The sequence below is a fragment of the Xiphophorus hellerii genome, chromosome 12 (assembly GCF_003331165.1).
Source record: "Xiphophorus hellerii strain 12219 chromosome 12, Xiphophorus_hellerii-4.1, whole genome shotgun sequence".
In the NCBI taxonomy this organism is placed as follows: domain Eukaryota; kingdom Metazoa; phylum Chordata; class Actinopteri; order Cyprinodontiformes; family Poeciliidae; genus Xiphophorus; species Xiphophorus hellerii.
In genome coordinates, this window is record NC_045683.1 from 14,010,978 (window position 1) to 14,027,395 (window position 16,418).

Below are 16,418 nucleotides of genomic sequence, written 5' to 3' on the forward strand. Positions count from 1 at the left end.
TAATGTCAATGAAATATTCATGACAACTCGGAGATTCATCAGAGGGAGTAGGTTGAAATTCTAAAAATAACACTCTTCTTCAGTAAATGAAAATTAATTTCCATGAAATTTGAGCCTGATAACCAAGAACTTTTTGTTTCCTTCCAATAACAAATTAATTTATACTCTCATGAAAATGCAGAAATATAGTATGTTTTAAAAAGCTTCACCTATGCTTGTGAACCTTGGCCAGAGAAGAAATTCAAGTAACTGTCTTGTAAAATTTGCATAAAAAGTAGTAGACAGAAGAAGAGCAATTTTATTGAATTTGAGAAAAAAATAATAATAATCGCTGTTACATTATAACTGTCTTTGCTAAACAGTTGAATAATACTTCAATATTTGATAATAACAGCCAGTTTTGAGCAGCGGAGATAAGAATGGCTCAGGAAACAGCCCTTAAATTGAAAATTACATATTCCAGACAACAAAGCCTCAAATCTTTTTCATATTTGTCACATTACAAACACAAACTGCAATGGATTTTACTGTTTCAAGTAGTGCATGTTCACAACATTAAAAAAATAGCATTATAAATATAAAATATGTGGTGTGCATATGTAATCAAGCATCAGAAAACCTTTTGGAGACTACAGGAGATGTAAAACTGGGGTGAAGCCTCATTCTTGGTTCAGATGAAAGCAAACTCTTGTTAGACTGTTTCAGTCAAAGCCTCAAATAAAGTCCATTTTAGAATCTGGTCAAGAATCTGTGGAAGACAACCTGGAAATAGTTGTTCACAGACAATATCCATCCAATCCATATGAGATAGAACAGCTTTGCTAAGAAGCACGGGAATAGATATTTATCTTTAGGTGACCTGTTGTCTAGAGGCAAATCCCAAATGATTGTTGCTGTAATTATAACAAAAAATGGTTCAGAAAGTTGTGATTAAGGGGGCAGAAAACCACAAATCATTTTATTTCCACAGTATACTCCTTCACCTCATGTCTTACTGGGGGAATATAAGCGATCAGCTGTAGCTTGTTTACACAGTCAGGATTCAGGTTATACTGCTAACTTCAGCCTGGGTTTCCCACCTATTCTTGGGCACACAAAGGGCCCTGGCCTGACTCTGCAGCCTCATCCACTATTGTGGTGCTGTTTGAGGAACTCATAATTTTTTCGAGTTATGAATGAGGCAAGTTGATGGCCCTGGACTCAACAGCCGTTGCTCCAGAATGGACAAATTACCAGTCAGCTTCTGTTTATTTACAATACACCGTCCCGGTGCTGAGCTCATTTTTTATGACACATATATATTCAGTGTCAGAAGATGTGTTAAATTAAAGGTTAAGTAGCAAATAGCAAACATAGAACAATGCTATTTGCCTTTTTTTTTTAAAACCGTTATACCTTTGGACATGTGAAATGAATCCTGCATCCGTGTGTCCTGCATACGTTTCACACCTGCTGGGTATTTCACACCTCTGTGGGAGTGTTCCCAAAAAGTTCCAATCAGACTTGGTTTTGAAAAACCACGTCTCTTATAACTGGAGACGTGCAAACGAGCAGCTGGACTGCAAAACAAAAATGTTATGGTTTCACTGAAAACCAGATCCATGTAAATGGGATAAACATAAGAGAGATGAGGAGTGCATTAGAAAAATGTTCCATTACACATCTCAGCCCATAAATGCTTAAGACTGCTGCTGATGGGGTTATCTTTCTGGCAGTGTCTCTTATCCCTGTAGAAGCTCTTTTTGATTGTCTTTTGAATTTTTGGCAAGCTCACCTTTATTCTTTGTCTTTTCATTGTTCAAATGTCAGACTATAAGGCCCTGCTCATAATTAGTATTAGACGTGTCTTGATTGAGATAGATGCAAGTAGACAATGCTTACAAAGACCTTTTAACATCTAGTTTTAACATTCTACTGGTGTCATTCCCTTCTAGATTATTAGTCAAACACATTAATATGGCTGGGATTTATTGGAGTGGGCAAATATACGTTATTTTTCTCTATAAAACTAGTTTAATTTTGACTAACAATTTTCACATTTAAAAGAGCAAAGCAGTAAAAGACTATCCAGCATTCTTATGTTTAGCAAACATAAAGAATTAGATCATGCTTACCACATTAAATTAAATTTATAGGCATCAGTCAATAAAAACCTCCATACCACAGCATGGCAATGTAAGTGTAGGTTTTGAAAATGAAATATGCTTCACAAAAGTTAGAATTAAATTAAAATATCTGTATTTTAATAGGTAGACTTACTTCTACTTAATTGTCAATGGCATACAGTACAGACCAAAAGTTTGGACACACCTTCTAATTCAATGGGTTTTCTTTATTTTCATGACTATTTATAAGACAAGAAATCCCACTTATTAACCTGACAGGGCACACCTATGAAGTGAAAACCATTTCAGGTGACTACCTCTTGAAGCTCATCAAGAAAATGCAGAGTGTTTGCAAAGCAGTAATCACAGCAAAAGGTTGCTACTTTGAAGAAACTAGAATATAAGGGGTATTTTCAGTTGTTTTACACTTTTTGTTTAGTGCATATTTCCACATGTGTTGTTCTTAGTTTTGATGCCTTCAGTGTGAATCTACAATGTCAATAGTCATGACAATAAAGGAAACTCATTGAATTAGAAGGTGTGTCCAAACTTTTGGTCTGTACTGTATGTTCAAACACAACCTATTTCTAGGAAAAATAAAATATTAACCAGGGAAACTCTAAAATGTTCAACTTCAACACATGTGTCTTTAGCAGCATGCTCCGAAGTGTATCTGGTGGCGCTGAATGTCAAGACTAAGTTGAGATGAAAAATAAGGCAAGACAACTATTGAGTTCCCTCCCTCCTGTGGTCTCCTTATGCTTTCCATTTGCTCACCCCCACCTCTACATAGACTGTTATCCAATTAGGTGGTTCTTACTGGTTTAATCGATGGAGACATGAGCAGGCACACAATGACATGAATACAGACAGACACCACACAGCTCCACCTGCTCCACAAGCACTGTCTAGGCTGCGCCAGCCATGGAAACGAAGGGATATGGTGCAGGAAGTAAAATGCGAGCATAAGTGACAGGAGCAGACCCACAATTATGTGACATGAAGTGGTGAGAATGCATTGTACACACAAGCATGCACAAACATAGTGATGTGGATGTATGATAATAGCAGCGAATGACATGAATCCCAGTTAAACTTAAAGTATTTGTTGATACATTGAGTTATTTTGACAAACGAATATACAATAAAAATCATCCAAATGAAGATTACAAATATTGTTCTTAATGTGCAGTAGTGCTCATGCACAGCTTCAGTGCTTTGTGGAGCATTTTTTAGACTTTACAACCTCTGAAAATTGTTTTCATTAGTCAGCTACAAGCTTATGACATCACCTTAACTGGAATATTTGCCCATTTCATTTTGCAACCTTTAAATCCTATCCCAAAATGTAAAAGAAAAATCAAAATGTGGTGGAAGGTAGTATCAAACTAGAATGTTATATGGTTTTATTAACAAACAAACTTTGGTTTGAATGGAGATGTGATCAGAATTGTAGTCTTGCATGATTTGAGTCCTTGTGGATTTGTTGGGCTATCTTCCAGTCAGGTAGCTGGCCAATAGGTTTTGAACTTCCTTAGAATATTTTTTGTGTTTCTTTGACTGTTATGACAAAAATGGTAGGAAATTAACATTCTCATCTTTCAGCTTTTGGGGAAGCTCATTTGTTCTCACCTTGAATATTTTTATGGCTGAGATTTATGCATACCATTAGAACTGAATCAAATGAGCATTCAATATAGAGTTCATGAATATTATGCATTTTCTGTTTTTTGTAGTAGTCATTCAAAAGCAGAATAGTGCTTTGAGAAACTTGAACTAATATATATTTAAAATCTTTGGGAGGTTAAATATTTCTGTTTGCAGCTGTACCAATGACAAAGTGCAGACAATTATTTATTTAAACAGAATTTTTTTGTGTGTTAAATACAAAATTAGTTCAGTTTATACTTTTTTGTCATTGTAGTTATCAAATTTAATATGATAGATTTGCTGGATCTTCACTAAATAAATACTTCATATAGCGCCAAACCACTGGCAGCTTGTAGAGGTATAGGCTATGTGCATCTGTTGAAGTCCTTCTTTCAGTTCCCATCATCCCCCCATTATAAAATGTAACTGTGTTGCAGTTATGATTAATATCACATTTTATGTAGCACATGTAACAGGAAGCAACACTGTACTGTGATTGTGCCTGGAAGTCACTAAAATAAATGAGCCATTTAGTCAAAATGAAGACCCTCTGTGTAGACGACTTAGAACATTTGAAAGGTTGCACTTTGTGATTTACTATGCGTGAAAGATTTTGCAAGAGCCATTTTAGTGCGTCATATTCTCCATCTCTGAAGAAAAGGAACACAGGGAAGAAGGGAAAGAAAAAAATAGAGAAAAATGAATACAATGCTCTGGAAGTTTAGAAATATCATGAACATAAGAGATGGGAAGTTCAAATGTGGATTTAAGGGATATTAAAACACAAATCACAATAAATGCCCTGCTGAATCCTTTTGATCACATATTTTGTCTCATTTACCTCATTACACCAGAGACAGACATATCACGACTAGATCTTTCTACTCCAGTCAGAGTATTTTGTTGATTTGAATCTTTCCTGCAGCATAATTACCTTTTCTATTTGTAAGCTTAGTGATCTCCTACTTAATCCACAACCAACCTACACTTCTTCAGCTCTACTTCACAAAGAAAGTGTCAGAGATCCTTAAATGACGAATACATAATAAGCTACCACCTTTGTAAATCTGCAGCTAATTATGGCCAGATATTTCAGCAAACATAAATGCAAGGCAAAGTGCTAATTACTGCACAACCTTTCATGTGTGTAAGTAAATCCAGCCCTTGAAGAAAACATATAGTTAATGTGAATTATCTATATGTTAATTCACATTAATATATAGTTAATGTTAATTCTTCTATGTGGTTGCACTGCATAACTACCACTGCCGGTTCAGTTTACAAACAACGAATTGTATCAATAGAATAATTAACCTTTAAAATACCAGATTGCAAATAATTTATCAGGCAACATTATGCACAAATTTGATCCAATTTATAAAAATTTAAAAATGCATAACATTTAGTTGGTGATACATAGGAGTGATCTGCTGAAATCCTCACATTTGGGACTTTCTATGCAGCATGTTCATGAACTTTTCTGACTTTGAGAGCAAAGCTGTTCTACACACATGCATGCACATTTATGTCAAGCATCTAATATAGATTTTTAAAAACTTAAAAGAATAGAATTTACACACAAATTAAAACGAATAAATAAGCTTGGGGTAATAGTAGTTTATCAATTTTTAATTAATGTCATCAGATAGTTACTTTAAACAGTTTATTCTTCTATGATATAATTAAGACTTTTACTTAAAGTAGTGTTATGTCAGTGTTGTGTTTTCAGGAACGGTCTATTCAATGAACTAATAATTTGAAGTGAACACACTGAGCATTAACTCATTTGTTCATTTTGCAGTTAAGATGGGTCAGTGTCAGTGTGCTGGTTGGATGTACTTGTGTTATGTGACTCACAAAATGTGATAAAGATTTACCCAATGAGAGAGAGAGTGCCTCACCAGCACATTCACATTGTTCCATATAACACAGTAGGAGTGTAACAGATAAATCTTTTATGGACTCAAACGCGACTAAAAACCCACCTGTTTAGGATTGTATTTGAAACGTAATCAATTACAAATTTATTGATGGAACCTGACTTAATGTTGTGTTTTGATTGTTGATTCTATGTTGCATTGTGTTTCTGTGTTTGATATGATGTAGAGCACTTTGAAATGCCTTGCTGCTGAAATGTGCTATACAAATAAAATTTGATTGATTGATTCACTGCACAGCCAATCAGAATGTGTGCTGTTCACTGTAGTGCACGAACGGTACAGTAAGCTTTGCTGTGATACAATTGTTCCCGCAGTGACAGAAAAACAACTTTTATTAGATTTCTATAACTACTGTCACTGTCGTTCTTGTCTTAAAACAAGAAGAAAAAAAAAACATTCAGCGCCGTGTGAACACCACAGTGAGCCGCGAATCAGGACGTGATCCATTCACGCTGTGACACAGAGCCACAGCACAGGTAGTGGCGAATCAGGATGTGATCCATTCACGCTGTGACACAGAGCCACAGCACAGTGGCGAATCAGGATGTGATCTATTCACATTGCATGAACGGCACAGTGCGTTGGGAAATCAGGAGGCACAAAATAAGGGATATCTGGACCTGATGCGTTGGTGCTGATTAATAGCATGTGAGTCGCTCACAGAATGAATCAGTGCTGCTCTGAACAAATTCACCATGTGATCTGGTGAGTAGATCTTGTAAATGGATCATTCTAATGTACACATCCTAGTGATTCAGTAAACTCAACTGAACTATGGTTAAGTTCAGCATCCAAATAAAAGCTTTGAGTGACTCTCCCAAACCCAAAAACTATTCTCCCAGACAATTTTAAAAGTTTGTGATAAAATCTAGGTGTTTTGAAGCAAAAAATGTAAGAGTGGCTTGAACATTTGACTATGTTTAGTTTTTATCCCTGTTCAGACAAGTACAAGGTCAACTACCTTCTTCAGCAGAAGAAATTGTCCTTTTAGAACATTTTTGCCGTATGTTATTCCTACCTTCTTGAACAGCTTGGAAAGGGTTGTTTCCATCGACAAATTCCACAGAGAAGGTGATCTTTTCTGTCTCCAGGATCTCATTGTTCAAGTTGAGATCTGCCACAGCGAGACGAAAAACTTCATCATCTTTTCGTGCTGACTCGTCAAAGATGGCACCTATGGAAAAAAGATTGGTAAAAATTAAACAGAATCCCAGTTAAGATGCTGAAACTACATCTAGCCAAGAGAAGTGCAGATGTCGCAAACAGCACATAAAATAACTTTTATAAAAGTAGTTTATTCCATATTTGGTAAAATTGTCACCATGTCATGACAGTATAATATGAGAGATAATCTTTGAAAAAAACAAGTTCCTCTATCTTCTCCCTGTGGTCCTACTGCCATCTGCAGAAATACAACTAATCTGAGCCATGAGATGTGTTTTAAAACTTGTGTATGCACTGCTCACACCCTCCTGATGGCTGTCTGCTATGCTACAGCTCCTTCCACCGAGCAGGCCCTGCCGTAAATGTGAATGAACAGTTTTCCTGTAACGATTCTCCGCCAATAGTAAAGGTGCAGCAAACTGGCAATCCTGATCAGGGTATGCATGAGCGTGATTGACAATGCTAAGACCTTCTTCCTGGCTCTGATTGGTTCAGGAGGACAGTGGTGTATTTCGGCATATTTCAGTAGAAGTACGGGAGAAGACAGAGGAGCTTGATTTTTTCACAGATCATCTCTCATGTAATACTGTCACAACATAGTGATGCATCATTGCAGCTATCCCTCAAAAATAAAAAGATGCCATCCTTACTGACCGTGATAGTGTTGGGTTATACATGGACAGTGAGGGGAGATGATTGGCCCCTGTATTAGTTCAAAGGGTTACCAATGACACCTTATTTGAATATCTTCGTGCCTGGGAAATTTAACTGGGTTTATAAATTATATTCAACTAAATAAAAAAAAGAGTTAATTTTAGTTATTTACATCTTTCTGACTATTTAATTGGAATGACTCCTAAAACACGACTGAATTTTTACAACATTTTTACAACACGTGAATTTTTACAACACATCAGTCAACACGTAACAGACGTCAACACGTGACTGAATTTTTACAACACGCTTTCCACAGATCACAACACGTGAGCTGTGGAAAGCTCTGAACAAGAATTTACTTTCTATGATGTGCATTAAACAAAAGCTTAAGTATCTGGATTCCTGGAGAAAATGAGAGTTCATTTCAAGGTCAGTTATAGGTCAAACATAACAGTGCGCTGGCCAAAATGAAACATGCTGCACATAGAAGAAGAAGGAAGAACTGGAGTGCACCATTATGTTAGAGTCAATAAAGTTCCAGTCAGTGCTAAATTAGTCATACAATTAAATGTCAACCTGCCTGTGTGTTGACTAATTGGTAGAGGTGTGGTATTTACTTTAGAATGTTACACACAATTAACCATGTGCCATTTGCTTTCTTCCCATTTAGCTTTTAAGTTCGACCAAGTTTAGCCTTTGAATCCACGAAGGTGCTAATTGTGAAAGCCTGTTCCATTAAGGCACTAGAAACTCTTATTTCATTGACCGGAAGAAGAAAAAAAATATGGATGTGTGTGTAGCTGTGCATGTGTTTAGGTTTTTGGTTCCATTCCAATTAATTCCATTAATGACCGAGCTACACAGGATGAAGTCTGTTTTCTACCACATATAGAGGTCTGTTGCAGTAATTAGTCTTGTACAGTCAGCAGCTTACAGGATGGAGGTTAAGTGCTAAACTTTGCAGTGTACAAAAGGAACTGTGACGTCTCCATTGTGTGAAGAGAAGTACTATCCATGGAGTCTTCCTGAAAAAAAAAAAAATACTAGGCCTACATTATTGCCATTTTTTCCACAGTGGATTAATTTAGCCATTCTGATTTTAGTCGAATTGAACAGTACATTGTATTTGAGCTAAAGCTGCTGATTTAAAACTTTGACCAGATTAATCTCACTCTAACACCATGATCACAATGCCTACTTTTCTAAGCTTGATATATAAATATGCATGCAGTCATGGTTCGTGCAGGAATGGTGCTCCGGGAATGGAAAATGTAAATAGAGTGAACTTATATAGCGCTTTTCCAGTCATTTTGACACTCAAAGCGATTTACACTGAGCCACATTCACCAAATCGCACTCACAAACACGCCTTTATACACAGATATGCAGGTAGATAAGTCCCTTGCCCAGAGGCACATCAACACGTGGCAGTAGGAAGCTGGAATCAAATCTACAACCTTCTAATCGCAAGACGACTACTCTACCCACACAATCGCCAGGAATGGTGCCCCCGGAAGGCTGTGAACTAGGTAACCCTGCGTAAAGAAAGGCTTTTAGGTAAAAATACGTACATTGATTAATCTGTTTTATGTAATATTAACATGTTAAAATTTTCAGATTAATCGCATGCGGTAACGCTTTAACGTTGACAGCTCTATTTTAAACTAAAACAAAATAATGTCTGGGCAACATTAACCCTGTGTACCAGTAAATTGCTTTGTGGCCTACTTTTCAAACACAATATTGATCAAAATTACCTCCTGAAGGACAATTAATTCCAGAACTTCCATTTTGCATAGTCTTTATGCAGAGTTTTCAACTTTTCTCTACATCAGAAGGCCTCATGAAATATACATCTCTTAATCGTTTAATTCCTCAGCATCTGAAAATATAAATTTTCTATTGCTGATCGAGTCTCGGTTAGTATTATACTCATGCAGTATAAATGAGGAGAAGAAAAAGGGGCTGGAAAAAAAGCAATTGAAGCAAACACAAAGACATTAACTATTCCATTAGAGTTAAATTATGAATGGACTTGAAATCTGTTTGAGGATGTTACTGCTGGGAAACAATTTTGAACTGTTCAAATGGGACAAATGAAACAGAGGATGGTTTTAGGTCCTATATCTAAGGGTCAAAACAATTGCCCCAATGATGCTAAAATGTTAGCAATAACTTTAATCATTGCTTTAATTTTTTAACAATTACTTGTATCATTGCAGTTGGGTTTTAAATTTGGCTCTAAAAAGATATGTAAATTTTCAAAGTTTGAGTGTTGGTGTGGAAAGAGAAACGCAAAACGGCTTCTGTAATCTTAGTTTTTACACTAATGTTACCGTGGTAACATGCTCCCAGACATAAATTAAAAGTTGCACAGGGATGTATAGCAATCTGTTTTTGTGTGGCTGATTGCTTTGTGTGTGTTCTTATCAAACATCTGATCATCGACAAATATGTGAATCAAAAGAGTGCAGCAGTCACAGAGTGACTTCAAAACTGAGTAAAATATCCACTTTAAGTGATAATGATCAGCCATATTTTTCCCTTTTTTTAGTTGTCTATTATCTGCCTTTGGTTTATCTTCTGCCACCATTTAAGCAGGTCCCATTAAAAAATCCCACTGTGCTAGCAGAGCCAAATATAAAAGAAAAACTTTCATAAATGAGTAGAATCAGATGTGGATATAATTTCAATAACAGAAATGTCTACAAGTCATAACATTGATTTGTACCATCTGCCAAATGTGCCTTAAAATTCATGAATGCCTCAAGGTAGGAAGTAAACCCTGATTGCCCAATGAAAAGAACAATTCAAAATCAGAAACTCAAAAATAATTATAATAAGAAACAGTATGAAAACAACAGGCCTTCACAGCGCTTTGCTGCTTGGGCCTAGTTTAATATAAGCATCTGATCTCCAACATACAAGAGAAAAATATAATAACCACGCAAGAACCTTCTTCATAACATTTTTTTTTTCCTGTCGGAGGATCACTGGAAGTCAATTATTCTTTGTCTGGTTTTTCAGAGCATCACTGCATGTTGACTTACAACCAAAGATGTACAAATCTGTACTTACACAACATGCAGTAGTTTGGATTCTTTCCCCTTTACTATAATGTGTCGGTGAGCGCAAAGGCAAACAGCCCAACATTAATCAGACAGGAAATAAAAGCCCTGAATCTTGCTTCACACAGTCGCCTCAAGGGCAGCTGCACACACACACACGCATGCACACACCCCAATATACATGGAGTGTGTGAGAGCAAAGGCACTAAATCATCAACCCTTTCCCTAACCGTCTCTTCCATGACAACAGCAGCAACAACAGCGGTCAGACTGAACAGAGGAGGCATCCCAAAGGAGAGACCCCAAATCATTTGGTCAAGAGACATTGATCAGATGTCTATTTGTGGTCAAGTGTTTTGTATTCATTTTCTAGTTTGTTTACACTGATAAAGAAGCAATAAATAACATATCTATTTATTGCCCAATGAGCCCTTGGCAGAGATAGGAAAAAAAGAAAAAATGAGGGAGATGTTTTGTATATAATAATAAATCTGTCAGATCTTTCCCTTTGCATTTCTGTTGTGCTCCCAGCACTGGCTTTATAAGCCAGCATGCAAAGTATTTTTAATTTAGGAACAGTTTAAATGAATCATCTCCAGTAATGTAAAATGTTGAGATGTTTAAAACAAAACGTACAATTATATAGATAAAAATATATCTATAACATGTTGTATGTTACTTGTATCTCAAAGACAGAACAAACCTACCCCTCATCCTGCACTTCCAGGAATATATACAGTACAGACCAAAAGTTTGGACACACCTAATTAAAATGGGTTTTCTTTATTTTCATGACTATTTATAAAGCAAGAAATCCCACTTATTAACCTGACAGGGCACACCTATGAAGTGAAAACCATTTCAGGTGACTACCTCTTGAAGCTCATCAAGAAAATGCAGAGTGTATGCAAAGCAGTAATCACAGAAAAAGGTTGCTACTTTGAAGAAACTAGAATATAAGGGGTATTTTCAGTTGTTTTACACTTTTTTGTTTAGTGCATATTTCCACATGTGTTATTCATAGTTTGATGCCTTCAGTGTGAATCTACAATGTCAATAGTCATGAAAATAAAGGAAACTCATTGAATTAAAAGGTGTGTCCAAACTTTTGGTCTGTACTGTATATATATATATATATATATATATATATATATATATATATATATATATATATAGTATATATGTAATACTTACAAGATGTTACAGCTTTACTAACCCAGAGAACTCAGGCATATGCTGAGTACCTTTAATACATATAAAACAAAACCCAATTTTCTTTTGAACTGAAAAAGTAGAATGGTACAATATCTGATACCGTTATTGTACTTCATGCTCTATAAAGATCAAACAATTACAGCATAATGATTCAGCACTGTTGAGGCAATGGTTGTTAAGAAGAAGGTGCTGCCCTCTTCTTTTCACATGATTTCTTGCTAAAAGAAGGGCAGCATTGAAAGAGGTGCTCATGACAAATGGTTTTCAAACGCTAAACAGTTCCAGCAGCATTACGATTTGATCATTCAGGTCAGTGACTGTTTTGATGTAACCATCTGCTTGCCTTATTTGAGGTAAAATGGCTTCAAGCCCTGCAGAATTCCTCTCCATCTGACTTAGTCTGCACACCTGCCTCCTGCTCTTTGACTATCAGTCAGGCTCTTCTGTGTTGCCAAATTCCCTCTCTTCCTCACCCTCCCTGAACTCCAACTGGGTTTCTGTCTCTTTCTCACAAGAACAACTGCAGGCAAAGAACTGAGGATTTTGAAAATCCTAAGGGGCATCCTTCCCACTGTCTCTTAAACAAACATACTAACCTGTTGTTGAGGCTGGAGCTTATGACAGTAATGTGACAGGAACACCGGCAGACTGACAAGGATAATGATTGTGGGGAAACAGACACACACACAAAGGTGATGTATTTCTGATTTGTGACCATGCTGAACCTAGGTGTCCCGGTCTCAGTGTGATGATGAAAGCAAAGCAGTGGCGATGCTGAGTGATGATGGTGATGAACAGTGGGAGGTTATCATCCTGTGGTGTCAAATGCCCCAACAGACTCACTGACACACACACCCACACACACACACACTCACCCCTTCACAAACAGGTTGTTATTTACCTCAGTGATGCGGGAGCAAGAAGGGAGAGCATTTTGACGCCTGGGAGGACAACATTGAATTAAAGTGTACTTTGCACAATTTGTGTGTGTGGAAGAGAGCAAGCTGAGAAAGAGGGCAAAGAATTAATGTACTGATGAGGGCAGATCAAGTCAGTGAAGCCTGAGAAGGACAACGTGAAAACAATCGACAATATGTTAATGTTGTATTTTTGTATTTTGAAAAGTGTGCAAGGGTTTTTTTTGTGCATTGTCTAAGCATGTAAATGTCATAGATCAGAAGTACATGTACCAAATTTATTCAGAATAAGATTAAATTGATATTTACATATTCTGTTTTGCAAGTACTGAATCATTCCAAGCACTGCTTGCTTATGTAGCACTATCATGATGTAAAATTAAATGTGTGTATGTTTAACTTCTGGTATATATGATAGTGTGCAAGCAACCTAATATACAATAAAACACAAGATCAGACGTGTTTAGGATTTGGCTTTCCATAATGACATGAATATTTGTTAAAACAGAAATTGTGAATTTGTGCCTCTTCTCGAGCAAAGGAGGTGTTTGGCAGAAAAACCTGATTCAACCAAATTCATGAAGCTACTTGTGAATGATAAGTGTACAAGTTTTCATGTCCTAAATCTGAAACAAGACATAAAGGCAGATCTGCTACCAAAGTAGCAGCAACTCTCTACACTGACAGTTTCCCCACATTTAAGAAGATACTTTGCATGCAATCGGAGGAAGGTCCATTTTTATGAAAGGCCAGAGAAAACTGCTGGTCATTGTAGAATATCAGTGTTTGTTATGAAGATTGTACAGCAAAAATACCATCTGGTAAAAGCTGATGGTGAATTTTAGAGCATATTAGAGACCTTTAGAATAGCAAAAAAGCAAATTGCAGATGTAGCAAAGTCTTAAATGAACAAACTGCACTTTTTTTATAAACTTCTGAAATTTCAGTGAGATAGCCAGAGTTCTTAAAATTTTAATCTACGATGTATCCATATGAACATGCTAAGAAAACAAAAAAATTTGCTTTCTGCTCTATAAAACTATGACAGCAGGAAAAGAAGTGTGTTGGGTTTATTCTTGTTTTGTTTTGTTGCTTTGTTCGTAACTCTGTTTACATTAGACCTACAAGATAAACGTAAGAAAACAGCTTTTGAGGGATAAATAGGATTAATGAAATCATGAGCAGGAACTGTTTCGAAGAAATCCATAGCTCAACATTTTAGTCATTTTTGTGCTGTTGATTTCCATTTTATAAGCAGCTGCTATATGGGGACTTCTATGATTTTTTATTGGAATCCCAGGGACCATACATATCTAAAAGTAAACATAAATGAAAAGAAAAAAAAACCCAAAATAAAACATTCTGAGTAGAACAGCTGGCACCCCAGCCAGGAATGCAAAAGCTGGGATAAAAGGCTAGGCACCATATTTTGCCAATGGAGTCTCACTTCTCACAATTAGGGTGATTAACTGGTACGTCTTTTGTGTGTGAGCTTGTCTGAATCTTGAAGCTTGTGAACGATAAGCTTCACAAGCTTCAAGGATATAGGATGACAGGGTATAGCCCAGATTTCTCATACAGTACAAATGGCATAAACTAACAGGCAACCTAATTTTCACACAAAGAAAATCTTTTCTTTTTTTTCCTGCTCATATTTTATTCTATTCTCCTTCACATTTTTTAGCATTCTGAGTGTGTGAATTCATTTTTTCCAAAGAGTTGAGCAGCACATAGAGCACATAGTTACAGTTCACCAGCAGGTGAACCCTGCGTCTCGATGTCGCATAACACTGAGGTCTGTGCTTTTTCAACATATGTCACTTGAGATTTTACCTTTTCCCTTCTCATATTAAAAGCAAAATACTCTTATTATTTTTGATTTTTAAGAAAATTTCCATGGATCGCCAGGGCTCTGGAAAACCACGTAAAAGGTGGAAAACTGACGAGGCTTTTCTTACGTTTTTTCATTCCGTCATCACAGCCCTGCTTGTTTGCAAGTAAAAGCTGACTCTGCTCTCTTCCAGCCATGCTCGATTGGCCATCTTGAAATAGTACAGCTGATGGCAAAGAGCCAGCTGTTAGACTACTTAAGCCTCAGCCAAGATATAAGTAAATGATAATTAGAGTGATAGCAGAGCATCTTCAAAATGACCCGAGTTGTATTTTCAGTGTACCTGTGTACCCTAGACAGCTGCCATGTAATGATGCCTGCCTTTTTGCAGCCTTTTCCATTTTGTCCATGCTATGAATACTTTGCACAGCACCTATTACTTCTTGATTTACAGTTTGAAATATTGAAGCAGGTCTCATTCTGCTGTACACTATAACACTTTTAACATTTTCCTATTCCAATTTTTCCCTTAAGAGACCTTCCTAACCTCATCTTATTTTGAGTCCTCCCTGCCTCATCATGTCTTTGCCATGCCCTCATTCACGTTCTACCAATGTTCCTGATCTCTTCTCATTTATCTGCACCTCCCTTCTTATTTAACTCCTCTATTACCCATATCTCCTCACTATCCTCCCTTTTCCTAAAGGTCTCTTTAAGCATCACTCTCATCACTAAGATCTCTCTCTGTCATTGCTGATCCTTTCCCCCTCTGCTTGGTTAGTGTGACACCCTGTGCTGCATTCAGTCTGAGTAAACCTGCACAGAAGTGGAAACTCTTGGAAAAAGAAAAGCTATAACAGATGTTCAAAACATAAGTTGCAGAAAGATCCACTCAACTAGTGTTTTTCTGCTATTCAAAAATTACTTTGCACCACAGGGACCACAACAGAACAACATGCCTGGATGAGTTAGGGAGGTTTTCACAGACAAATTGGGACCAACAAATATCACTCAGATGGTCAGAATCATTTACCTGTTCATAGCTAAGAGACGTTTACATGAAGGCAAGAGAAAAGCAAAAAAACCCAAAAAACCATCTGCTGATTTTGATCGCCTTGAGTATTTAAACAGACCCCTTAGTATAAAGACAAAAATGAGGAAGGATTTTGGCAACAGCTCAGGTAGAAGGTTCTAAAATTTGTACAAGTCATGGATATCGTACTGTATTTCAAGGCTAGGCTGAATTTTCAATGATTTCCCTCTTTTGCCCTACTTCTCCTTCAAACCGCATGTCTTCAGCATCTTAAGACATTTACATTCCTCCCCTGCACCTCAACCCTCTGCTATCAAATCCTATCCTATTCTCGTTTGCCTCATAGTTTAAACCCCCAAACTTCTGAACTCTCCTCCTCTTTGTCTCCTTCCCACCCTGGAGTCCTCCTCTTTCACACTGCTCTGTGCAATGCTTCCCCCTAATTCCATCAAAGTCCCCTTCTCATTTTAATCCCCCTCCTCTTCCCCATCCTTCTAGATTGGTCCTCTGCCTCCTTCATTTACACCCAAACACTTTCCCCCCCTCCGATCTTCACCTGCTACTGTATCTCCAGGCACTTCTTTCCTCTCAAACTGTAACTTTAATTTCTCCTCTCTACTGGCACCTATAAGTGTCTTTTCCCTCATGTCATTTTATTTAAATCTTCTGTTTGCTTACCAGCTGTTGCTCGGATGTCTTGTCCTCTACGTCAATAAAAGCAATTTGTACTCCTACTGATCATCTGGACAGAACAGCTGCCATATGTTCTTTCTTAAATCCTATACAATAGTACTGCAGATATGCTTTGTTGTTGGAGCTTGGTTACTGCCATTCTCGC

General features: G+C 37.0%; 1 protein-coding gene across 4 annotated transcripts in view; it reads right to left on the bottom strand.

The window, feature by feature from the left end:
- Window positions 1-16,418, bottom strand: part of grid2 (glutamate receptor, ionotropic, delta 2) — a 453,461-nt gene that overhangs the window by 360,735 nt on the left and 76,308 nt on the right. For all 4 annotated transcript variants that reach the window (XR_004341186.1, XM_032578330.1, XM_032578331.1 and 1 more), the window contains exon 2: window positions 6,714-6,869. Coding sequence is in view for 3 of the 4 variants with exons in the window: in XM_032578330.1 (XP_032434221.1) it covers window positions 6,714-6,869 (156 nt within the window). In the remaining variant the exon portion in view is untranslated. The remainder of the gene's footprint in view (window positions 1-6,713; window positions 6,870-16,418) is intronic.